At 38.4% G+C, this 25,639-nt stretch overlaps 1 protein-coding gene across 7 annotated transcripts in view; it reads left to right on the top strand.

Annotated features, from left to right (window-relative positions):
* hbs1l (HBS1-like translational GTPase) overlaps positions 1 to 25,639 on the top strand; it is a 167,069-nt gene that overhangs the window by 127,092 nt on the left and 14,338 nt on the right. For 6 of the 7 annotated variants that reach the window (XM_059645307.1, XM_048530872.2, XM_059645309.1 and 3 more), the window contains 9 exons: positions 455 to 557; positions 4,838 to 5,082; positions 9,639 to 9,804; positions 17,760 to 17,877; positions 20,883 to 21,029; positions 21,148 to 21,222; positions 21,969 to 22,086; positions 22,217 to 22,285; positions 24,164 to 24,268. In XM_059645307.1, the coding sequence (XP_059501290.1) occupies positions 455 to 557; positions 4,838 to 5,082; positions 9,639 to 9,804; positions 17,760 to 17,877; positions 20,883 to 21,029; positions 21,148 to 21,222; positions 21,969 to 22,086; positions 22,217 to 22,285; positions 24,164 to 24,268 (1,146 nt within the window). The remainder of the gene's footprint in view (positions 1 to 454; positions 558 to 4,837; positions 5,083 to 9,638; positions 9,805 to 17,759; positions 17,878 to 20,882; positions 21,030 to 21,147; positions 21,223 to 21,968; positions 22,087 to 22,216; positions 22,286 to 24,163; positions 24,269 to 25,639) is intronic. The other variant, XM_048530877.2, reaches the window with a different exon arrangement.

Here is a 25,639-nt window from a genome sequence, read left to right as displayed (position 1 = left end):
ATCCAAAAGCGAAGTATGGTCATTTGTTGCAATTTAGTTGTATTTTATGCTTGTGTCCTTATGCAAAACATTGTAGAATTTATGGCTTCATCTGTCCCCAGCAAAAAAAAGGTTCTGCACATAGAGGTCAGTTCAGTGGCAAGTAAAATCTTACTAATGAGAACACAATAGGATGTTAACATATGTGATAGAATTAGTGTGTTCTTATGTGTGAGTTAGCTGAAAATTGTTAAATCCATTTTTATACCATGCACACTACTAAGGCCAAATGGCATGAGGCAATCTTTCCAGGGAATATCACATTGATTAGCTATGGAGCATTTTGAGGTCTGACCTAATTCTAAAGTTATTTGGCCATCTTTTGTATTGCTAAACTGCTTTGCATTGAATTAAAAAGTGTTCAGTTTTTCTGCGGATATTGTATCTTTCTGATCTTATTCCAATTATACCTCAGGCAAAGCAAAGGAGCAATCTGCAAGAGTTGATGCTGATATCGTGCCAAAAGTAGCAAAAATGACTGTATCTGGAAAACAGATAACAGGCTTTAATATACCAAGGTAGTTCTCTTTCATTTCTCTTGTATTGGCTAAATGTTTTATTTGCATTACATGCCTGAGTAGTCAATTGTTTTTAATATTAAATGTTTTTGCCAAAAAGTATCCTGAGAAGTACAACACAGTGAAGGTAGTTTTCAGAGATAAGCATTTCTTAATTGTATTTCAGAGCGTGTTTTTTAAAGCTGAACTGTCATGCTGTAAGAGTTCACATTTCACTTTTGTTTTTGCTAAAATGGTGTGGGAAGAGGTATTTTAGTGGAAACGGACAAACAAATGAAAATGTTCAGACTGCAGTCTGACCTTTTCTTATTTAAAAAAAAGCAATCCGAAGATAGCAAAATGTCACAAAAATTCATGAAATGTGGAGGAGAACTCATTTGGAGGGCATTGAGAGAAATATGAAATGAATTAAATTCATTAATTGCATTAAATTTTGTTTGGTTAATAAAGTTTCTTGCAGTTCAAAGATCATATGATTCTCAATGTTCTCTCATGTCCGCAGAAACTATTTCAGGGATTTTTTTGAGTTTGGTAACTGATACTATATGTGTTGGCTGCATGGCCGAATAAGGTACCATTCTTACTAATCACTTAAGTGCAATTGAAGCACAATGTAAAGCTTCAGAATTGTGAGTAATATTGAGAAACTGTTACCATTACTATCTTCCTACTTAAAATGGATTTGGTTTTATATTGACCTAATTTTTGTATTAAAACTTTTCAGTTTGGTACAACACTCATATTCATGTTGGTGCATAGATTGCCCTGCTTTTAGAGGTGATGTGTAATTGTAAGAAAAGTATAATCTATCTCAATGCAATGATTTTGGCATGGCTAAGCAAGCTTATATTTTCAGAACAAATAAAAAGATTTTTTTCATGAAATGGAAGACCAGTAGTGCACTAGTTGTTTTTGCATTACCACGTTATCTCTGAAAGAAATACCTATAGTTATATTAACATCTTTCATAATGACAACATCCCAAACCACTTTGCAGCCAATTAAAGCATTTTGAAGCATTGTCACTGTTGTAATGCTGGAAAGATGACCCCTAATTTATGCACTGCAAAAACAATTTAAATGATAACCCAAGTTATCTATTTTGATCTGTTGGCTGATGGATAAATGATGGCCAGGGCATTGGAGTGAATTCCCAGCTCTTCAAAATTGTGCCATGAGATCTTTCATGCCCTCTAGAGACAGGGTGATGGTTTATCATCATGATTGAAAGCACGCACAACCAACAACACTAGAGTGCTGGAAAACTTTTTCATTATTGCCAATTCTTGTACTTTCCATCAGACACCTGAAAGTGATTAGCCATCAATAAAATACTTCTGAATTGCTCACTGTTGTAATGTAGAAAACATGGCAGTCAATTTGCATACAGATAGTTCTGACAAACAGCAGTGTGATAATAACCAAATCTTCTGCCTTTGTACTGTTGATTGAAAGATCAATATTGCCCACTGTGGGAGAACTCCCTTGTTCTTGCTTGAAATAGCTTCATGGGATCTTATACATCCTCATGTGAAAGGCAGAGTTTTAACATCTCATCTAAAAGGTAACATCTGTCACAGTGCAGCACTTTGGAGTACTGCATGGAGCATTAGTCTTTACATTTAAGCTCAAATGCTAAAGTGGGGCTTAAAAAGCACATCAGTGCGAAAAATGGAACAATCTGAAATAGTCCTTAGCCAGAAGTGCTGAGTGGATGATCCAGTGCTGAGTGGTGGTCCCCAGCACCGCAAAAATGCCAATCTTCACCCCCGGGGTATTTTAAAAAATACACAAGTCACAGGATACTGCAAAGGCTATGGGCACTGACAACATACCAGCAATAGCACTGAAGACATGCTCCAGGACTTGCCATACTCCAAGCCAAACTTTGAACTGACATTTACCTGACAATGAGGGACATTTTCCAGGTATGTTCTGTACACAAAACAATTCCAACCTGGCCAATTACCACCCATCAATTTACTTTAAATAATTAGTAATGTGATGAAAGGGATTATCAATAGAGCTGTTAACAGCACTTACATAGCCACAGTCTGCACGCTGATGGTCAATTTGGGTCCATTACAGCTTTGATTCAAACATGGACAAAAGAACTGAGCTCCAAGGATGACGTGGAGTAATAGCCCTTGACATCAAGGCCAATTTGACTCAATGTGACATCAGGACGCCCTTATGAAACTGAAATAAATGAGATTTGGGAAAACGCTCCACTGGCTGGAATCATACCCAGCACAGAAGGAAGTTGGTGTAGCTGTTGGAGGTCAGTCATCTCAACTCCAGGACATGTTTGTATGATTTCCTTAAGATAGTGCCCTAGGCCCATCAATCCACAGTTGCTTCACAAACGTCCTTTGTTCCATCCTAAAAGTTAGGTGTGGGGAGGTGATTGCATAATGTTCAATACACCATTCACACCTCAGTGAAATCTGTGTCCAAAAGCAGCAAGACCTGGACAATATCCAGGTTTAGGCTGACAAGTGGCAAGTAACATTCACACTCCACAAATGCCAGCAATGACCATCTCCAAAAAGAGAGAATCTGACCATTTCCTCTTCATGTTCAATGGCACCACTGAATCCTTCACAATCAACATATTAAGGGCTACCATTGTCAAGAAAAACTGGATTAACCATATAAATATTGTGTCTACAAGAGTTACTCAGAGACCTAGGGATTTTGCAGCGAGTAACTCCCCTCCTGATTTTCCAAAGCCTGTCCAGCACCTACAAGGTATAAAGTCAAAAGTGTGATGGAATACTCCCCACTTGCCTGGATGAGAGCAGCTCCAGTAACACTCCAGGTTTGACATCATCCAGAACAAAGCATCCTGCCTGATTGGCACTACATTCATAGACATTAAGTTCCTCCACCATCGAAAGGCAGTAGCAACAATGTGAACCATGTACTGCAGAAATTTAAGGTTTCTTTGACAGCACCTTTTTAACCTATGAGTATTATCAACTAGAAGGATGAGGGCAGCAGATACATGGCAACACTAACACTAGTATGTACCCCTCAAGCTACTTGACGTTCTGATGTGAGAATATATCACTGTTCCTCCTCTGTCTCTGCGTCAAAATTCTGGAACCACACCCCCCAATAGACCAAATGGACTGCACCGGTTCAAAAAGGCAGCTCTCTAACACCTTCTCGAGGGCAACCAAGGTTAGGCAATCAGTGCTGGCCAAGCCAGAATCGCTATAAATGAATAAAAAAAAACCTAAACCTTCAGATTTGGAGTGTGAGGGCTACCAACTGAATTGACGCAAATTTTATATTATTCAATATTATTGCTGACAAGACCAACATACATTGCTCGTCCTTAATTGCCCTTAGACCATGGTGGTGAGTTTTCACCTTGATTTCAACTGATAGCGTTACTTATCATTTTAAAGGATATGTAAAAGTTAACCGCATTGCTATAAGTCTGTGCTCTCGTATAGGCCCGACCAGGAAAGGATAGCGGATTGAGGACTTCAGTGAATCAGAGAGTTTTTTTTTAGAGACAGTCTAGAAGTTTCATGATCATGATGTTTCATGCTTTGTTTGTTCCGAATTCTATCTAATTAGCTGAGTTTAAATTCCCCAGCTACCATCATATCACTGAGTAGATAGAGATCTGGGATATGAATCAAGTAACAGAATGTGTTGTCTATCTTGTATTTTCTTAAATCTAGCCTGGGAATACGTACGTTGTATTTATCCTGAAAGAATGGCATGTTTGTGTGTTCCTCTCCACTTTTCTCTCATTGCATGCCTCTGTTGACAGTGGTGATGTATGGTTTTCACATGCAGTGGAAATTTAAAATGTAAGCAAACAATGACATGAGGAATTTGGTGAAGAATCGGAGCATTGTCAATTATGAATATTTCTGGAAAATCCCCAGGCCAATTCCCAACCGCTTGCTAATTCCTGTTCCTAGCTTGGCCTGCAAAATCAATGAACTTAATAATGGATGGGTAATTGTGGACAGCACACCCATATGCATCCCAGATGCCCTATGTCTAAGGTCCACAATGAACATTCATAAAAGCACTACTATTTTTCTTTTTAAATGTAATCAATTATTCACTTGTGTGTCTTGTAGATTTTACAGTTTTCAAAGTGTGCCTCCTCTAATGAATAAAAATATTGTTTACAAGCATAGGATATTTAGGACTTTGGTTTCTATCATACACACTAGGAAAAAAGATGTTCTTGCATTACAAATTTACTTGAAAGCATGCTGCACTAAACATGTTTACTCTATTGGCTTTAGCACAAATGTTGATGAGAACGACCCCTTGCGAAAAGGTGCAGTCTCTGAAGAGGTTTCTCCACCTCCGGTGCTGGAGCCTTCATCCAAGTCGAATTCTACAGCTCATGTTGCCCCTTTATCTGAAGAAACAACAGTGATTCAGACTCCCAGTAAGGGCTCTGTCAAAGCAAGACAGCAGATTGATGTGAAGGCAGAGCTTGAAAAAAGGCAAGCAGGGAAGCAGCTGCTCAATCTTGTTGTGATAGGTAAGGGATAATTACTACTGCAGTTAAAATATACATAGTTATCATTGTCTTATTAGACCTGGGTCATTCCAGTCAGCCAGAAGGTCACCACAGCAGTTTCCAGGTTGAACAGGATAGTAGGATAGAAATGTGCCTACACTCCATTTAAGGCACTATAAAACACTGACAGATCTCTAGCAACGGCATGAATTTGCTTAATGTGGTAAGAGGGAAGCATCAAATTCATACAATTCTCTATATTTTCCTAAGACATGTTCTAATGCCAACAATAAAAGATGGTCAGTTACTTGTTGACCCCTTGTCTTGTGACAGCAGCTAAATTAATAAAAAGATTTTTTTTTTAAGATTTCACCATGAAATTGTTTGTTTCGATAACATTGATTGTTAAAATCAAGCTAAGACACTTCCTAGGACTGTTTTGTTTTCAAAAGGAAAGCCAGCAATCCTTGTCAGAAACTTCTAGACCGGATTAGTAAGAGTTAAATGTTTAAAAACTATCTGAAAGCATAAATGCCAGAGAGTTGTGGGGAGGAAATTCCAGAACTTAAAGGATTTAGAAAGCTAAAGGTATGGTCACCTGTAATAAAGTGGTTAAAATTGATCACTTGACCCAAAATGTTAACACTGATTTCTTTCCACAGGTGCTGCCAGACCTGCTAAGCTTTTCCAAAATTTTGTTTTTGATTAAAATTGAGGTTCTTGCAAATTGTGAGAATTGAGGAGTGCATAGATCCTGGAGCATTGTAGGGCTAAAAGAGTTTGCAATGATAGGGAAGAGCAAGACCAGGGAATGATGGACCATAAAAATATTAATGTGAAGCTAGTAAAATTAATCTCTGATAGTAAAGCTTTAGATCCATAAGGTTGTCCTCCTTGTTACAAATACCCACAGTTTTCTGGTATAGTTTACATTAATCATGTATGTTTATTTCAACAAAGTTTTTTTTTATTCTTGCTCATGTGTATCAAGCATTTGAGTTTTTTACTCAAATATCTTCATGTTTAGAACAGTGACAGGTTACCTCCATTCACTGCAAACCAGAGTTCACCCTTGTATGCCACTTCTGATGTAATGTTCACAAGAAAAAAAGCTGTCACTGTATTGAGCGTAGTGGGGATATGAGAAACCCTTGTGTTTTCCTTCATCTCAAAACGCAAAGTTGGAAACTGTGTGTACATGAGTAATTGGTGGCTTTATATATGAGCCAACATTGCACTTTTGTCAAAAAAAATCACTTTTCATATATCTTGTGTATATGATCACTAGCTTTTAGCTTTAAAAATCCAAACAGTTCGTACTTAGCAGTCTTTTGCTGCAAGTCAAGCTCTCACCGGCACAGTGGCACAGTCATTAGAACTGCTGCCTCACAGTGCCAGGGACCCGGGTTTGATTCCACCCTTGGGCAACTGTCTGTGTGGGGTTTGCACATTCTCTGTAACTGTGTGGATTTCCTCCACTGTCCAAAGGTGTACAGATTAGATGAATTGGCCATACAAAATTACTTATAGTGCCCAGGGATGGTGGATTAGCCATGGAAAATGCAGGGTTATAGGGATAGAATAAGGGGGTGGGTCTCGGTGGGATGGTCTTCAGAGACTCACTGTGAACCCAATGGCCAAATGGCCTGCTTCCACATTGTAGGGATTCTGTGATTCACAGTATTGTTGGTGGTTATTTTGCTCTTGGTGTCTGCACTCACAATTCTGGCTTGTTTTGCATTACTTCTAGCAACTCAGCATTAGGGAAGTGACGGGAAAGAATGGATTTCAATATCTCCAAAATGTTACTTGTTGACCTACTTAATTTTGACTAAAACGTTCATCTTACATGCTTATGGAAAACTTGAATTTGTTCAATAAATACTATCCAAGTGTAGCTTAGGCCATGACTGATGCACAGATTTATTAAAATGAAAGACTAACAAAAAAAACTGTATCAGCATGTTATACAACATTTACTTAATACTCCCTTCTCAATGCAAACTGACAAACAAATACAACATTGGCTACATCTTTTGGATTCACATAGGGGTTGGTATGGTCCATAGAATCTGTGTGACAGCTGTGCATCTTTCTTCATAGATTGAGTTCTTCTACCTCTGGGATTGTCAGTTACATGTGGGGTTTCCACATTAGGACAACAGGTTTGCTTGTGATCTGAATTAACTGTGTAGAGTTCGGTATCCTGTCACCAAGTCACCTATATTTACTTGTGCACAGTACACTGGTTGTGGCCAACTAGCTTGGAGTCAGTCACCTGAACTGAGGAGATTCTAAATCTTCTGGTTACGTTGGTTAGTTAGGTCTTTTCAGGTTAACAACCTCAGTCAAGGATCTCGTAGTCAATAAGACCCAGCTGGTTAGTCAATAAGACCCAGTCATTACGTGGTCAAAGACGTAGTTTTATTACTGGGACAAGTAACACAAGTTGGGAAGTTTGTGACTCAGCAGAACCCCCTTTCTGTGGATTAAAGTGCCTCTTTGTACACAATCTTCACTCTGTGAATGGAAGTAGGTATGGAATGAGTTTGGCCTAACAAACTCGAAGCAGAACCTAGTTGGTTACAGGATGACTGTTGAGGTGGAGTGGTTGCAAAGCCCATCTCAGTTCTCTGGATTGTATCAAATATAATAAGGTCTTACCCTTACACCCCCATTGTCCATGTTAACTCATGCCTCCCAACTGATCCCATATTCTCCTTGTTCATGAAAGCTCTTGCCTCTTTGTTGAGAGAAAAAACATCCGTTCACAAATCATCTTCTGGGAAAAAGCTGCTGCTCAAAAATTACTCAAAATTGCCATCGTAACATTAAAATATTAGAAAAAGACGTTTGAAGAACTTCATATCTTTTCTTCTTAAGGAGACATCCTTGTTAAAAGAAGATTCTTGAATGAGTGTTTTTCTTCACTAGTTCCACTCTTGGCATTGTTTTCATATGGTTAATTGCTTACATGTATGTATAGTGCACACTTGTGTGGTGAAAGAAGGGGTATGAGTTGGCATTGAATTGGCATGGGGGGCAGAGGTACAAGACTTTTTGAATTTATTTTGGGATTGTTCAGCCCACAGAACTTGCCTACCCCTTGCAATGGAGCAGGCAAGGTTGCAATTGCAGGCTGTGGTCTTGCTACCTGGACCGTTATCCCATGCCAGTGAAAATTGGGGAAAGGCCTGGAATGATGGCAGGAATTCAGGAAGTGGGTGGCATATACTTTTTGAATTTATCATCTCAAGACAGTCCAAATCAAAGCCGTGATTATGTATTTTTAAACGCTGTCACACATAGCAGATGTCAGCCATCCAAGCTGTCATGTTGCCAAATGGACAAATTTGAAATACTGGTATCAGAAGGCATTTCACCTCAGTTCAACTCAACTGCCATTACACATTATTGACAAGTGAAAGCTGCCTTGGATCATGCCTGTGAACTTGGTATTTCCCATACTCTGCAGATTTTAATCAGAATGGCCCCAGAGAGTATGGATTCTAAATCAACCTTTTTATTTGATTCATTCATAGCTATTCTGATATTAGTAGAAGTATTTATATGGAAAGCTTGTTAGATTATTTTGTAGTAAGTAGTGGTAGTAGTAAATGGCATAGAAAAGCAAAAACAAAAACAAATTAAAATAAGTTTTCCACAATTGAAATGCTCGATGTGTACAAAGTTTTGGAAAATGCTTCTGGTGTTCAGTCAATTTAGCAGACGTATCTGTATCAAGTTGCATCTGCTGATAACTTAAATAGTAGTTTGCTTTTGCTGGTAATGGAAACTCTGATTCAAATGAAACTTATGGTTTCAGGTACTATTTTTGTATCCTCTTCCTTTCACATGCTACATTATATATGAAAAAAATTCCCAGAGTACAATGCATCACAATGTTTGTGTTAGTAGTATTTCTAGTAATTGTGTCATGTTCATTGGTTTAATCTCTTATTATTGATACATAGATTCATATTTATCAATTTAGAAGAGGTTTCAACAGTTATTTCTTTTTAAGCAGTCTAATTTAATATGAAACGATTTATGCTGTATAATTTTCTCACAATAGGATAGGCAGAATTACCCTTATCCCCCACTTTTTTGAGAGACTGAATTTCACTGAGAAAAATGGACTGAAAATGGCCTGTCTCAAAAACCAGGAATTCAAATTAGCCATCGCCTTCTCCTTCTCCTAGTGTCTGAACCTGGAGAAATATTGGCCAATACATTTTGCTATATAGTTTAAGCCATACAGGCAAGGAAGAATGCAATTTGGACCTTAGTTTATGGTGTATAAGCAGCTTTTAGCTGAAGCTTTGATGAATATATGACAGCAAATGTCATGCTAGATTAGAGGGACAAAAATCATTGTAACAGTGATGGATGTCTATCCACTGCGTGTCTGAGATTCTAAATTTTACATCTGCAAATTTCTTCCTAATTTATCTTTATTTACTTAACAAAATATAGGTGGCATGGATTCCTTACGCAAGTGTAAAATAGTTATCAATTAAATAAGCAGAATGTGATTTATTAATGTAAGCATAATTTTTCTTTTTTTTTCATATTAGGCCATGTTGACGCTGGCAAAAGTACTTTAATGGGTCATCTACTTTACCTTCTGGGAAAGGTAAACAAACGTATAATGCACAAATATGAACAAGAATCAAAAAAAGCAGGAAAAGCCTCCTTTGCCTTTGCTTGGGTTTTGGATGAGACAGGTGAAGAAAGGAAAAGGTAAATGATTTTCCTAAATCATCTTTCAAATGTGTAGAAATATATTTTCTATGTTAAAAGTATGTTTGGAACTTTCTTTCTAATCATTAACTTTATGCTTTGGTTAAGCACCACAGAATTTCAGAGAGCTCAAAAAGTATTCCTCGTCTAACAGGACTTCTCATTTCCTGCTATACTTTTTGTGGATTTTTTAAAAATTCATCAACGGGATGAGGGCATCGCTGGCCAGGCAGCATTTATTGCCCATCCCTAATTGCCTAGAGGGCAATCTAATGAAGAGTCAGCCACATTGCAGTGGGTCCGGAGTCACATGAAGGCCAGAAGAATGCTGGTTTCCTTCCCTGAAGGAGAAGAATGAACCAGATGGGTTTTTCTGACAATTGACAGTGGTTTCATGGTCATCATTAGATTCTTAATTCCAGAAATTTTATTGAATTCAAATTCCACCATCTGCCGTGGCGGGATTCGAACCTGAGTCCCCAGAAGGTTGTCCGGGTCTCTGGATTAACAGTCCAACAATAATAGCATGAGGCCATCACCTCCCCATAATATCAGGAGGTCATCGTCTCCTAATGGAGACAAATATCCTTTAAGAGATTAAATTCACCCAAGCTATGGTTTAATGTGAAGGTTCCATGCGCTTGAGGTTTTTACAGAGTAAGGTTCTATAGGCACTGGTTACCCATTTGCTATATTCCTTTATAATTATTTTTCAGTGCAGCTACACACAATTTTTGGGAAACAGTTATGTAAGAGGGTTCAGGCTAAATACATTCACAAGCCAAAAGTCCCTATAGTGTTACAGGGGGCGCAGCTTCTTGGTTCCTTGTCCAAGAGCCCATTATTTAACTGTTATGGCATACCTCAAGATTGATCCTGATCTGATGAACGTATCGAAGCTTGTAATGAGGAAAAGGAATCTTGGCCAATTTTTTCCCACCCTTATCAAGGATGCTGAAGTCTGTTGAAGTACTTTTCTATGATTTAGGATTAATTCAATCAGAACAGATTGGAATTGACATTTCCTACTCCAAATGGGCCAGTCCCCCCTCAATAAGTTAGGTAGCCAGGTCAGCAGAATCTGCGATGTTAAATATGTTAGAAGCTCTTTGGGGAGAGTCACTGATACTCAATTACGGACTCTAGCTTTTAGATGACAGAGGAAGAAGGCAATTAAAAGTTATTGCTTTTTGATATTTTGTACTACCTGTCATGATAATAGGAAAAATGGGCCATCACTTTTTGACTATCATCATCTGATTGTAGTACCTGAATTCTTTCATCTACTAAAAGCACTGACTTTCTAGTGCAGGTATTATGGTCCAAGTGACCACTTCCTGTATCATAACACTTCTGTAATTCAATGATCTGACCCACCTGAGTCAAGCTCATTAAAACTTCAATAAACAAGAATGTCTCTGAAATAGAATCAACATCTTATCAAAATGACTGAAATCAGGCACAAAGATGTATTTCCCCCTTGGAATTTTTAAAGTAATTTGAAAAATGTGGGCAGTGTTGGCTGTGTCAGCATTTATTTCCCATTCCTAGTTGATTTGAGAAGGTGATGGTGAGCTGCCATTTTGCAATCCATGTGATGTAGGTAGATCCATAATGCAATTATGCCAAGAATTCCAGGATTGTGATCCAGTGAAGCTGAGGGAATGGTGATATATTTTCATGTCAGGATGGTGAGTGGCTTGGAGGGGAACTTTCAGTGGACAATGTTCCCATGTTTCTGCTGCCCTTGTCCTTTTAGATTGAAGTGGCCACGGCTTTGGAAGGTGCTGTCCAAGGATGTTTGTTGAATTTCCGCAGTGCATCTTGTAAATGGTACATAATGCTTCCTGAACAACCAAAATTCTCCATATTGGGACAGATATTACCTGCAGATTATCTAGAGAAAAATAAAATGAAGACAGACACTGTAAAGCCTAAAGGACCTGTGTTTCAGGCAAGCACTTTTTGACAGACCCAAATAAGATATATCCCATTCTGCAAGATGCAATGGAGGAGATTGTAGGAATTCTGACATTAATGTTCAAAGCCTCTGTGGCGTATGGAGGGGTGCCACAGGCCTGGAAGACAGCTAATGTGATACCATTATTCAAAACAATTAGAAAGGATAATCTAGGAGTGTAATGTTTGTGGTAGGGAAATAAGTAGAAAAAAATTCGACATGACAGAAGTAATCTGTACTTTGGAGAGGCAAGGATTAATCAAAGATAGTCTGAATGCCTTTGTTAAAGGGAGATCATTCTAACAACTTTGAATTTTTCAAGAAGTCAAATAAGTGTGTAGATGAGAGTATGCAGTTTATATAATCTATATGGACTTCAGTGAGGTGTTTGAGCTACTGCTGGCTGACTGTTTAAGAAGCTAAGGACTGATAGAATCTTGGGAAATTTGGAAAACAGTTTGCAGTAAACAACTGCACCTCCCAGTCGTGAACCATTTTAACTCCCCCTCCCATTCCTCAGACGACATGTCCATCCTGTGCCCTCCTGCAGTGCCACAACGATGCCACCCGAAGGTTGCAGGAACAGCAACTCATATTCCGCTTGGGAACCCTGCAGCCCAATGGTATCAATGTGGATTTCGCAAGCTTCAAAATCTCCCCTCCCCCTACCGCATCCCAAAACCAGCCCAGCTCATCCCCGCCTCCATAACCTGTTCTTCCTCCCACCTTTCCTCTCCTCCCACCTCAAACTGCACCCCCATCTCCTTCCTACTAACCTCATTCTGCCCCCATGACCTGTCGGTCCTCCCCGGACTGACCTATCCACTCCCTATCTTGCCACCTACATTCACCTTTACCAGCTCCATCTCCGCCTCTTTAACTTGCCTGTCTCCTCTCCACCTATCTTTTCCTCTATCCATCTTCTATCCGCCTCTCCCTCTCCCTATTTATTTCAGAATCTTCTCCCCATCCCCCTTTTGTGATGAAGTGTCTAGGCCTGATACGTCAGCTTTTGTGCTCCTAAGATGCTGCTTGGCCAGCTGTGTTCATCCTGCCCCACACTTTGTTGTCTCGGATTCTCCAGCATCTGCAGTTCCCATTATCTCTGGATTTAAAGCTAGCTTGGTGGCAATAAGCTGAAGGTGATGGTTGAAAGATGTTTTTGTGACTGGAAGCTTGTGTCCAGCAGCATACTACAGGGATCAGTGCTGGATTTCTTGTTGCTTGTCATGTACTGTAGAGATCTACACATGAATGTGGGTGTATGATAGGCAAGTTTGCAGGTTACATGAAAATTGATGGCATGGTCAGTGGTGAGGAAAGCCCTAGACTGCAGTATGATATAGATGAGCTGGTCAGATGGAATTTAATATTTAACGTGATATAATGCATTTTGGGAGCACTAACAAGACAAGGGAATGCACATTGAATGGTAGGATCCTAGGAAGTACAGAGGATTAAGGGGACCCAGGTGTGCTAGTCTGTAGATTCTTTCTCAAAAGCAACAAAAACAGGCAGATAAGTTGTTAGTGAAGACATATAGGATTCTTGTCTTTCTTAGTCTAGGCATTAAATGCAAGAGCGAAAACGTTATGATAGAGCTGTATTGACATTCGTTAGGCTGTACCTGGAGTATTGTATGCAGTCACTTCTGGTTGCCACACTACAGGAAGGGTGCTATTGAACTGAAGCGGTTGGAGAGGAGACTCACTGGGATGTTGCCTGGGGTGGAGCAATTCAGTTGTGAAGAGAGACTAGACAGGCTGGGGTTTGGCCAGACTTGGAGTATTGTGTTCAATTCTGGTTACCCATGGTGGAATGTGGAAGCTTTGGAGATGGTGCAGAAGAGGTTTACCAGGATGTTGTCTGGATTAGAGGGTATGGGCTATTAAGAAAGACTAGAAAAACTCGAGTTGTTTTCTCTTGGGCAGAGCAGGCTGAGGGGAGACTTGATAGATGTCTATAAAATTGAAATGCATAAATAGGGTTGACAGTCAAAATCTTTTTCCCAGAATTGAAATGTCTAATACTAGGGCACATTCATTTAAGATTAGAAGGGTAAAGTTCAACGGAGATGTCAAAGGCAAGTTTTTTTTTTTACATAGAGAGTGGTACGAGCCTGGAAAACACTGCCAGGTTGGTGATGGAGGCAGATACAATAAGAGCATTTAAGGGACTTCTAGATAAGCACATGAATGTGTAAGGAATGGAGGGATATGGACCATAGGCAGGCAGAAGGGATGAGTTTAATTTGGTATCATGTTCGGCACAACATCATGGGCTGATGGGACTGTTCTATGTCCACACAAATGCCAGGCAATGACAATCACGAATAAGAGACAATTTAACCACCACTCCTTGGCATTTAACGGTGTTACCATCACTGAATTTCCCACTATCAACATCCTGGCAGTTACCATTGACCAGAATCTCAACTGGACTCACCACGTTAACACAGTGGCTACATGAGTAGGTCAGGAGCTAGGAATACTGTGGCGAGTAACTCATCTCCTGGCTCCTCAAAGCCTGTGCAGTATTTACAAGACACAAATCAGGAGTGTAACAGAATTCTCCCCATTTGGCTGGATGAGTACAGCTCCAGCAAAACTCAAAGCTTGACACCAGCCAGGCCAAAGCAGCTTGCTTGATTGATACTAAATTCACAAGCATCCACTCTCTCCTCCATTGATGCTCAGTAGCAGCAGTGTGTACTATCTACAAGATGCACTGCAGAAATTCACCAAAGATGCTCAGACAGTACCTTCCAAACCCACAACTACTTCCATCTAGACGGACAAAGGCAGCAGATATATGGGAACACCACCACCTCCAAGTTCCCCTCCAGGCCACACACCATCCTAACTTGAAAATATATTGACATACTGTATCTGGGTCAAAATCCTGGAATTGCCTCCCTAATGGCATTCAGAGTCAACCCACAGCAGGAGGCCTGCAGCGGCTCAAGATGACAGGTCACCACAACCTTCTCAAAGGCAACTAGAGGCAGGCAATAAATGCTGGCTAGCCAGCCAGCGACAGCCACATCTCACAAAAGAGTATCTGAAAAAAAGGAAATACCATAATCCAATTAATTATGACAGAGAGATAATTACAGAAAGTTAAAAGTAAGGTGCTGAAGACAAAGCAAATGGCTGCAATAATATGATGGGTATAAGAGTTGCGTGCCGAAGGTCTGACCAAAGAAATAAGTAATCCAAAACCGTACAAACTAATTAAGGTAGCGAGATCATAACAAGGTGATGGTATCAAAACAGGGCAGTCAGGAAGATTTTACAGATACAGAAGTGTGGTGGCGTCACATGTAGTGTGACATGAATCCAAGATCATGTTTGAGGCTGTCTTCATGAGTATGGAACTGTCTGTTCAGTGATTCTGCATTGATGTATATTCTCAAAGGCTGCCTTGGAGGACACTTACCCAAAAACTGGATGCTGAGTATCCTTGACTGCTGAAGTGTTCACTGACTGTGAGGGAACATTCCTGTCTGGTGATTGTTGCGCGGTGTTCGTTCGTCCTTTGTCATAGAGTTTGCATGGTCTCACCGCCATACCGTATCTCGGGGCATCCTTGCCTTCAGCGTATGAAGTAGACAACATTGGCCGAGTCACACGAATATCTGCCCTGTCCATGGTGGGTGATGTTCCCACATGTGATGGTAGCATCCATCTTGATGATCTGGCATGTCTTACAGAGGTTGCCATGACAGGGATGTGTGGTGTTGTGGTCAATTGTTGTCCTGAATGCTGGGTAGTTTGCTGTGACTGATCGTCTGTTTAAGGTTTGGTGGTTGTTGGAAGGCGAGAAGTGGAGGTGTAGGGATGATCTTGGCGAAATGTTGGTCATCGATGACATGTTGAGGGCTGTGGAGAACATGGTGTAGTTTTACTGCTCTGGGGAAGTACTGGACAACAAAGGGTACTCCATCAGTCGTGTCCTGTGTCAGTCTTCTGAGGAGGCTGTTGCGGTTTTTCACTGGCACATCGGAACTGGTGATCAATGAATTGAACATTGTATCCCGTTTTTAAGAGGGCGTCTTTCAGCATCTTTATGTATCTGTCATTCTCCTCCTCTTCTGACCAGATTCTGTGTATCCGCAGAGCTTGGCTGTAGGGGATGGATTCTTTAGTATGTTCAGGGTGGAAGCTAGAGAAGTGCCGCATCTTGACACTGTGTGACTCGGCCAATGTTGACTACCTCATATGCTGCAGGCAAGCCCGAGGCATGGTATATTGGTGAGACCATGCAGACTCTACATCAACACATGAATGGACACTGCACAATAAACACCAGACAGGAATGTTCCCTCCCAATCGGGGAACATTTCAGCGTCAAGGACATTCAGCCTCCAATCTTTGGGTAAGCATCCTCCAAGGCGGCCTTTGAGATACAGAACAGCACAGAATTGTGGAGCAGAAACTGGTAGCCAAGTTCCTTACGCATGTAGATGGCTTCAACCATGATCTTGGGTTCATGCCACATTACACGTAACACTGTTGTACCGTTCTGTATCCATAAAATCTTCCTCACTGTCCTGTTTTGACACCATCACTTTGATAACTTAGGATCTTTCTACCTTAATTAGTTTGCACAGTTTTGGATTACTTATTAGTTTGGTTAGACCCTTGGCATGTGACTCTTATTCCTATCATGTTATTCCAGCCATTTACTTTGACTCCCACACCACCTTTATTTTTGTAATTATCTCTCTGCCTCAATTAAGCGGATGATAGGTCATCCCTTCACTTGTTATTCAGCTGTTGACGCTTTACTCACACAGTCTAACACTTTTGGTCACCTGCAGAGACTTGTTATTTGACTTGTCAACACTCCACTTACACCATTTGTATGATCTTTTGATGTCTTTGCTATCAGTTCTGTGCCTATGTGCCTCTTTATGTTTCACCTGATGAAGGGGCAGCGCTTTGAAAGCTTGCGATTTCAAATAAACCTGTTGGACTATAACCTGGTGTAGTGTGACTCCTGGCCTTATCCACCCAGTCCAACACCAGCACCTCCACATCATTACTGGACAGGTCAGAACCCGATGGAAATCTGGTTTGATAGCTTTTCTTCATTTATTTAATAAAGTGGTCTTTGACTGAAATGCAAGTACCGAATGCTGAAAATTCATTTATAGCAATAAATCCAAAGTTTATTGCACAAACAAAACAACAACATAGAATAATGCCAAGCTATTTATAAATACTGTAGCTTGAAGTTTTTCGAAAAGCAACAATAATACAATCACATCTACTCAAACACCAGAGAAAAACACATCTGTCTCATACCTATTGGTTTGACTCAACTGCTTCCTTCAGTTCACAATTTTCAGAGAATGGTAGCTCTCCTTGATTAGTCTCACAACTGTTCCTAGATTTTCTCCACGTCAAATAACCTTTTCCTGTTTCTGACGAAATGTCTCTGGCCTGGAACTTTCAGACTGAAATGCTTATATTGAAGTAACCTATATTTCCTTCTTTCTTGAGGAGAAACTTCTTCAAACATCCAACTTCAATCAGGACTTCTGAGAACTGAAACTATAATTTTTCCTAATGCTCCTTAATGTTTACTCTGTCTGGTTGTACAACTCTCCCAGTATAAACAAGCTGTCACTATTGCCCCATGGATTCTGTCCTTACACTGTCCTGTCCTTAAACAAATTCATGGCTCCAGAAGTACTGATAAGTTCATCATTCAACCTCCTCATACACACAAACCAAAACCCAAATGCCACTTGTTCAAAGTCTAAACTCTATAATAAATGTTAAAATATAGATATGTATTCATATGCCTTAAATCTTAAGGTTGAGCAATGATGTCTGAGAAGCTGTGGTAGCAGTCAGCGAACAAACTAGCCAGCCTAGTAGGACAACAGAAGAGAAGGAGTTTATACATTTTGGGTGCAATTTAAATGTGTTCTCTTCAGTGATATTTCAATATCAAAAGATTAAAATGCCCATTTTGATATTTTCAGAGGTGTAACAATGGATGTTGGAATGACAACATTTGAGACAAAGACCAAAGTGATCACGCTAATGGATGCACCAGGTCACAAAGACTTCATTCCAAACATGATTACAGGTGCTGCCCAGGTAAGGAGAAAAATTTTTCTGATCGTGTTCTCACATATTGCTAGGCACAAAATATTAAAATGAAAGCTGGATTTTTAGAGATGAAATCAAGCTTGCAAAATGTTGCACACAGTGTTTCATCTATTTTACTTGCCTCTTATTTTAATACCAGAGACAAATGTAGGACTAGGAAAGAGATTCTGCTGTACAGATCAGGGCTAAATTAGAAAGCAGACCACAAGGTTTACTACCCGAATTACATGCAAATTGGTTTCGGGTAATTAAAAAGTTGAGAGAAGTAAATGCGTAATTGAAAAATAGGTGTGGGGTAAATGGATTTTGGTGTATGGGGCATTGTAACAGTATGAGGGAAAGAAAGAACTGTTCAATTGGGTTGGGCTTCATTTGATCGAGGCTGGGATCCTTACCATGACAAATCATACAACTGTAGTTGTACATCAGATTTGAAATTAATTCATGGTTGGGGAGGGTTCAGTTGAAGGAAAGTTTAAGGAATCAAGAAACAAGCACAAGATGGTTAAGGGACGAATAGTAATCAAAATGTGACAGGAAGGGTTACAAAATATAAGCGAGAGAGTCAGGAAGTTAGACCATTCAACTCATCAAGCCTTCCCTGCAATTCAATAAGATCATGACTGATCTGATTATCTTCTTAATTCCACTTTTCTGTCAACCCCAATAACCATAATCAATCAAAAATCTGTCTAACTTAGCCTTGAATAGATTTAATGACCCAATCTCAACTGCTGTTTGTGGAAGACAATTCCAAAGATTATCAAGCCTTTGAAAAAACTCCCTCCTCCTCCTCTATCTTAAATGGGTGACCGTTTATTTGTAAACTGCATTTTCTAAATTTCATATGAATGATACATATTTTAATACTCAGTGCTTTCAGCAGGGCTAAAATGATCCATTCACAGCAACTAATTTAACAGATAATTAAACAGATATTTAAAAGAGTAAAATTCTAAAAAGATTTTTGTGGAAGTGCAGGAGCGTGGGATTAGAAGGGTAGCCACCAGTGGAAGGAAGTATTTCAATCTTAATAGGCAAAAGGATAATCTTGAGTAATATTGCAACTTTGCAATGTTAATTACCAGCAGTTTATCTATGATTTCTTTTTGAAATAAAGCAACTGTTTTTTTAAGGGATCAGTTCAGTATGTAAGAGGAAATGTATTTCAGTTCAAAGGTATATTTGTTCCCTGAATTCCAAGTGTGTTAATATCTTTATTGTTCATCCCTCTTATTTATAGTCTGATCTTTGTTTTCAGTGTAGAATTGTTGTCTGATCCCATGCAGTCTTATTTTCAAATGAAAAGATAAAACTGCATTAGTATCATTAAGGGTGTTGAAAGTACCAGTTAACAAATATAAAAACCGTGAGTACTGAACATAACAGAAGTGAAAAATGAAAGAAGTGAAGTGAAATGTTCAATTCTATACTAAGCCTCATCTTGGCCTGATCGATTGCAGCTTCTCAGTAACAAAGTGTGGGAGTAGATCTCAACCATGTTGCCACAGTTAGTTTGAAATTTTGTTGTCAGCATAGCAGCAGTGTATACCAATCATATGTTTCCCATAAAACTTAGCTTTGTTCAAACAAATCAGTGATTTCAAGGACTGTTGAAGACATGGTTCTTCAAATTCACATCATGGTTTAAAGATTTGCAATACAAAAACTTCAATGATTAGAAATGCATGAAGTATGTATATTGTAAAGCATATTTGTTTACTATGATGTCTGGTATTAATTGTAAAATATTTCTTGAAATTATCATAAACATCACAGCAATGATGCACTAATTTATTCTGCAAGTTAATGACTGCCAGTTATTCAGATGGGCGCTCAACTTCTTTTCCTCATTCCCAAACAGTAAGGCTTTGAAGCCACCATCTTGTATCAATGACTTATTAAGATAACTCAGGCTTTTGTCCTTGCTTTTGTTTCAATGATCCATTATTCTGTACAGAGAACCATTTCCTACAATTAATTCTAAATTTGCAATTTACAATTTTAACTTAAGTTCTATTCATAGTTTAATTTAAAATAATATTATTGATTAACTTTTTAAATTCAATTAAATATTTTAATTACTATATAACATAAGAAATAGGAATAGGTCATTCGGTACCTGAAGCCTGCTCCAACATTCAGCAAAATCTTGGTTGTTCTGCTGCAGGCCTCTATTCTTCTTTTGTGCCAGCTCATCATAGATTTTTGAAGTTTCAAGGAGTTGACAGCTATCTATATTTTTAAAATACTTTGTGATCAGCCTTCCACAACTCATTAAGGTAGAAAATCTCAGGCATTCATTACATATAAGAGAAGAAATTTCTTTGCCTTCCGTATTCTCTCTGTCCCTGAGTTTGATATTTCTCATTGTCAACCATTCTATACCTTCTCAACATCTACCTGTCAAGTCATCTCAGAATCTGCAAGTTTCAGTCAGATCATTCCTCATTCTTCTGAGTACTAATAAATAGAGGCCTAAGCTGTTTAGCCAGTCTCACTTGCCTGTTTTCCAGATACTTATCAAAAGCTGTAGCAACATTAAAAATGTTATTTTTATATGCATCTGTATCTCATGTGTGCCGTGTCCTGTTAGGAAACATGTTTGGGAGACCAAGATCATTTCTTTGCCCTGTTTATGGTTCTGTAGCGCTCTCTGAAAGGTCATCAAAAATCATTAGGATGACATGCTGGCACCCTTTTTCTCCTCTGTCCATACTAAATGTAAATACTAAATTTAATCAATTCTTTTCTCTAGCTTACAGAATAAATATTGAGTCAGGTTATGTCTTCTTGTACTGCTTTCCTCCTGTCAAATTAGCATTGTAGAACACGGTAAAATAAAATTGAAAGTACCGTAAAAACAAAAGTTGCTGAATAAATAAGTGTCCCTAAGATGCTTAAAAAAATTAAATATATTTGCTCTGCCTGAAAATATACTGAAGTTAATATTGTGGTGAATTTTTATTTTCAATTTTCTTCCTCCTCTTCAGGCTGATGTAGCAATTCTTGTTGTAGATGCAAGCCGAGGAGAGTTTGAGGCTGGATTTGAGGCTGGTGGACAGACTAGAGAGCATGCATTGCTAGTTCGTTCTCTTGGTGTAACACAGTTGGCTGTTGTTGTTAATAAGATGGATCAGGTAACTCTTAATGAGTCAGTGTCTAGCACGTTACCTCAATTCAGTTTGTACCACAGTTTCCTGTCTCATGAGAAAATGGCTTGTTTCTAACGGTGACAGTTTTTGGTTGGCATTGCAGGTGAATTGGCAACCTGAAAGATTTAAAGAAATTTCTAATAAACTTGGACATTTCCTGAAGCAAGCAGGTTTTAAGGTAAGATGGCCATATATTATGAGGTTGCTGCATACCACTTGATTATCTTTGTAATACTAAGTAATTTGTCATACAAACAGATACTCAATTTATAAACAATAAAATGAAACGCCTCACATTTTAAAAGGGCTGCCAACTAGCGCTTTCATTATAAATCTTAAATCAACGTTACATTATAAAAGCTCATTCTTTGAGTCATGTGAGAGAGCTGACAGCAAAATTCAGTTTCTGTTGCGGGAGTGAAAACAAGAGATGAATGATGTTGAAAATATCCAAAAACATAGAAAAGAAAGGTTTTTCAATATAACTTCGAAATATTTAGTAAGTATTTCGAAGGTTTACTCACTTCTGAAGTGCTTCTCATATGGCTTGTGTGTTTTTATGATAAACAGAATGACAACCCATCATATGCAGTACTGCCTTGCAATATATTCCTTTGCATTATTTCCCGTCTTTACTCCCCAAAGAAGCAGGAAATCTTCACTACATGCTATCCTTTGGTACAATTTGGCAATTAACCAAATGAATCATTTTATATTTGATTTGTTTTTGGATTTTATAAAATGAACACTGAATATTGTATTCTCTTTAGATATGCCTACTTTTCTCATTTTTTTTCCAATGAATTAGGATAAAGCAAATTGGACAAGAAATACTCCTTTTTGTCACAGGGGCCATAAGGAAGAAACAGTGCTCTAAAGGTGTTAATATCAACACTGTAATATTTGTGTTTCTGCGTTTACTAGGATTCTGACGTTGCTTACATCCCTACAACTGGACTGAATGGCGAGAATCTAACCACAAGAAGTCAAATACCTGAACTCAAAGCCTGGTACAATGGACCTTGCTTGTTAGAGCAAATTGGTTAGTATTATGTGATTGGCTTATGACTTCCTTCATCTTATTTTAGTTATATTTATTGATAAATATACTCGACAGTCTCAGTGGGGACCAAAATGAATGCACTTACTTCGATATGATTTTTTTCTTTTAGATTCTTTCAAGCCACCACAAAGACCAGTGGAAAAACCATTTCGTTTGTGTGTGGCTGATGTATTTAAAGGTTTGTGTTTATTAGTGTAATGTTTGATTTGTCCCATTAGTTTTGTACTTTTGAATATGTTGAGTACATTTCTTGAGATGTTGATATTGAGACAATCCTCATGGATTTCATTGATGATAGAAGTATTAAATACCATTGTGTTCCAAGCAACCAGATATTTTAATATTGGCATATCTTAAATAAAGTATTGGTCTGATCTTACTTATGCAGTAGCTGCTTCAGATTTACTTTTTGACCGTAAAACGTGGGAACAGGCCTTGCTATCAAGACATCACAACAAAAAAAGGAGGGTCAGACACTAACATCTTTCATAACATCTATCTTTTGGTGTGCAACATATATTTCAATTCACTTAGTTTGATGCTGTATTCATGCAATCAAATAATTCCATTCCTACCTCCTTAAACTTTCAACATCATTTCATATGCCTTGCAAATATTAATTAAAATGCATGTTTGGAGTTGCAAAAACATAGTGAGTTCATTTCTGTGGTAACAGGCTTATCTTCTATATCAGTTTTACTTGTCAAAATGAGAACCGACATGTACATTGTTTCAGAATTTCCCTCTTTGCTCCAGAGGAATCTTCTAACCTGTTTTAGTTCATTTTTCGTTTTACAGTAAGGTTGAATTTGATTATTTCTCTTGGCACAGAAAAAGGCCAGTTTGTAGTGACAAGAATAGCACATACTAAGATGAGGGAGAATTTCTTCAGTCAGATGATGGTGATGCGTTAAAATTCCCTGTTTTAGAGGGCTCAGTCATTGACTATTATTACGATCCACCTGATGATAATATTGGGCAAGTCAAGCCCCAGAGTTAAACCTGGCTTTTTTTATTTGTTACTGAGATATATATCACTAGCTAGGCCAGCTAGTGGCTTGTTGTGTGAAGAATCAACAACATTGCTGTGGATCTGCAGTCATGTGGCCAGAGCAGGTAATGAAGACAGATTTTCTTCCCTAAAGGGCATTAGTGAACCGGATGGGTGATGACAACAATCGACCATAGTTATGTTGTTGCCATTAGGCTAGGGTTTTTTTCCGGGTATTTATTGAATTTAGATTTCACCATCTTTCACCATCAGCCATGGCGGCATTAAAGCCTGTGTTCCTAGAGCATCGCTCTACCAGTGATGTTGCCACTATGCCACTGCCTCCACATACAATGATATCGTAAGCCATAATTTTGTTCTTGCATTTTGTTCATTACAGTAGTTAGTCTCTGAACATATTTACAAGAGGTTGCCAATGTACTTTTATCAAAAGAAAATCAAGGTTTATTATGCACAAAAGTAAATAAAGAATTATATTTACACTATACAATAACTAGTTGAAACAAACTTATTGCAATAGTTTACCCTCATCAACTTTACAGTCATCTGAAGGATCCCCCACTTTCAACATTAGAGATCCTTGATAAATTTTCACATATTAAGACAACAAGGGATATGGACCAGTGTAGGAAAATGGTGTTGAAGTAGATTTTATTGATTGGCAGAGTGGGATCAAAGAGCTGAATAGACTAATTCTGCTCCTGTTTCTTAAATTCTTCTCAGAGCTTGGTGTTTGTCTGTGTCTCTAGCGTTTCACGGTGATACATTTTAATATATAGACCTCATTCTTTTCCATAGTGCACTCATACATGAATCTGGAATTTTGCGTGATACATTTGGTACACTGAAATACCAGGTTTGGATAAGGTGCACATTAATTATGTTAAATAATGCAACATAAAAGTACAAGCTGCTGCAGAAGTTTCTTTGGTCGGAATTACAGGTGCACAGCTGTTTTCTTTCCTCAGACAAATCCCTCCTAAATACCCAATTGCTAAATTTATTTGATCAATAATAATTTGTTGAATCATTTCCGTTTTGCAGATCAAGGGTCAGGGTTCAGTGTTACTGGTAAAATTGAAGCAGGATATGTTCAAACAGGAGATCGATTGCTGGTTATGCCTCCCAATGAAGCTTGCACTATTAAGGGTAGGTAAATCTGATTATTGTTATGTTGCATCATAAACCTTTATGCGAGTAGAGATCAACAAGAGTGCAGTTAATGCCAATATTAAATAGAACAAGATTACAGTTCTTAGCTTAATAGAAGAAATAAATTATATATTAAATCATGTGTGATTACATAGAAGCTCTTAATTTTACTTTAGAATATTGATACACATATTTTGAAAGCTGTTAAGATAAATCCATACTCAATGATTAATGGTGACCTGAGACATTGGCTTGGGCATTTTCTTTGTTCAAATTCAGCAGCTGGTTGGATCCCAAAAATTATGTGCAGCTAAGCTTTATAGTTTAGAACTTTTCAAGGCTTGATGAGAATAATAAATGCCCACATACTAAATGAACAAAATAAAAACACAGCTGCTCTCATAATGTGACAAAATATTCATTAGCAGGTGTAAAATGCTTAAAATAAATTAAAGTGAAAGGCAAATTGTTAAAATTGACACTGAGGTACAGATTTGTGTATGATAACCGATCTAATTTAGAACTTGAATTGTGTTGAAGAATATCATGGGTTTTGTAATTATGCACTACATTTTTAAAGACAAAAAAAATTAAGAATTCCTATTTCATTTCTTTTCTCACAGTTGGTACAACTGTTTCATCTATGTCTTAGTCATAATGTGGAGCAATTCTCCAAATCGTGTATTGATTGTTTTTAGCACTGTATTGTTTGTTTGTAACTATTTTACATGTATCAGCCAGCTTGTTCAGGTGTCAACTTTGTGAATATTGTGAATATATATCTGTCCTTGTATCAAGTTAATTTTCCCTGCCATTTTGTAAAGATACAGAAATTGAATGTACCATAGGATAACAAGGTGTAGAGCTGGATGAACACAACAGGCCAAGCAGCTTCAGAGAAGCAGGAAAGCTGACATTTCGGGCCTAGACCCTTCTTCAGAAAAATTGAATGTACCTTTGGGTTTCCCTTTTTATTACTTGTACTTTTGAGACAAGGGGTGCAAAAATACTAATTACACTGTTTTACCGGGTACCTTAGATTCTTTCACCAAAGTCATAGCAGACGCTGAAGAGACTGCCATGAACACTCATCCCCAAGACACATTATTTAGGCACTAGTTGCCCTTTTGTTGGTTGTCCAAATAATTAGTCTCACGTGAACTTTGGCAATCAATGTTATTAGTCCATTTATCTTGATCCCAACTATCAGCCGTCACTTGGATGAAATTTTCAGCATGGGCCAATGATTTATGATAGGAATTCTGATCAGTTCATCCCAGCCAATTCCTGGCTGCATGATTGAGTTGTACCCAGCTGACCACACGGAGGAGTCCTATCTTTAAAGTTTGTTTTTGACTTTAGTACTGA

This window comes from Stegostoma tigrinum, chromosome 4, assembly GCF_030684315.1.
Source record: "Stegostoma tigrinum isolate sSteTig4 chromosome 4, sSteTig4.hap1, whole genome shotgun sequence".
NCBI classification, from domain to species: domain Eukaryota; kingdom Metazoa; phylum Chordata; class Chondrichthyes; order Orectolobiformes; family Stegostomatidae; genus Stegostoma; species Stegostoma tigrinum.
The sequence above is the reverse complement of the archived record's forward strand: the minus strand, read 5'-3'. Positions and strand labels throughout refer to the sequence as shown.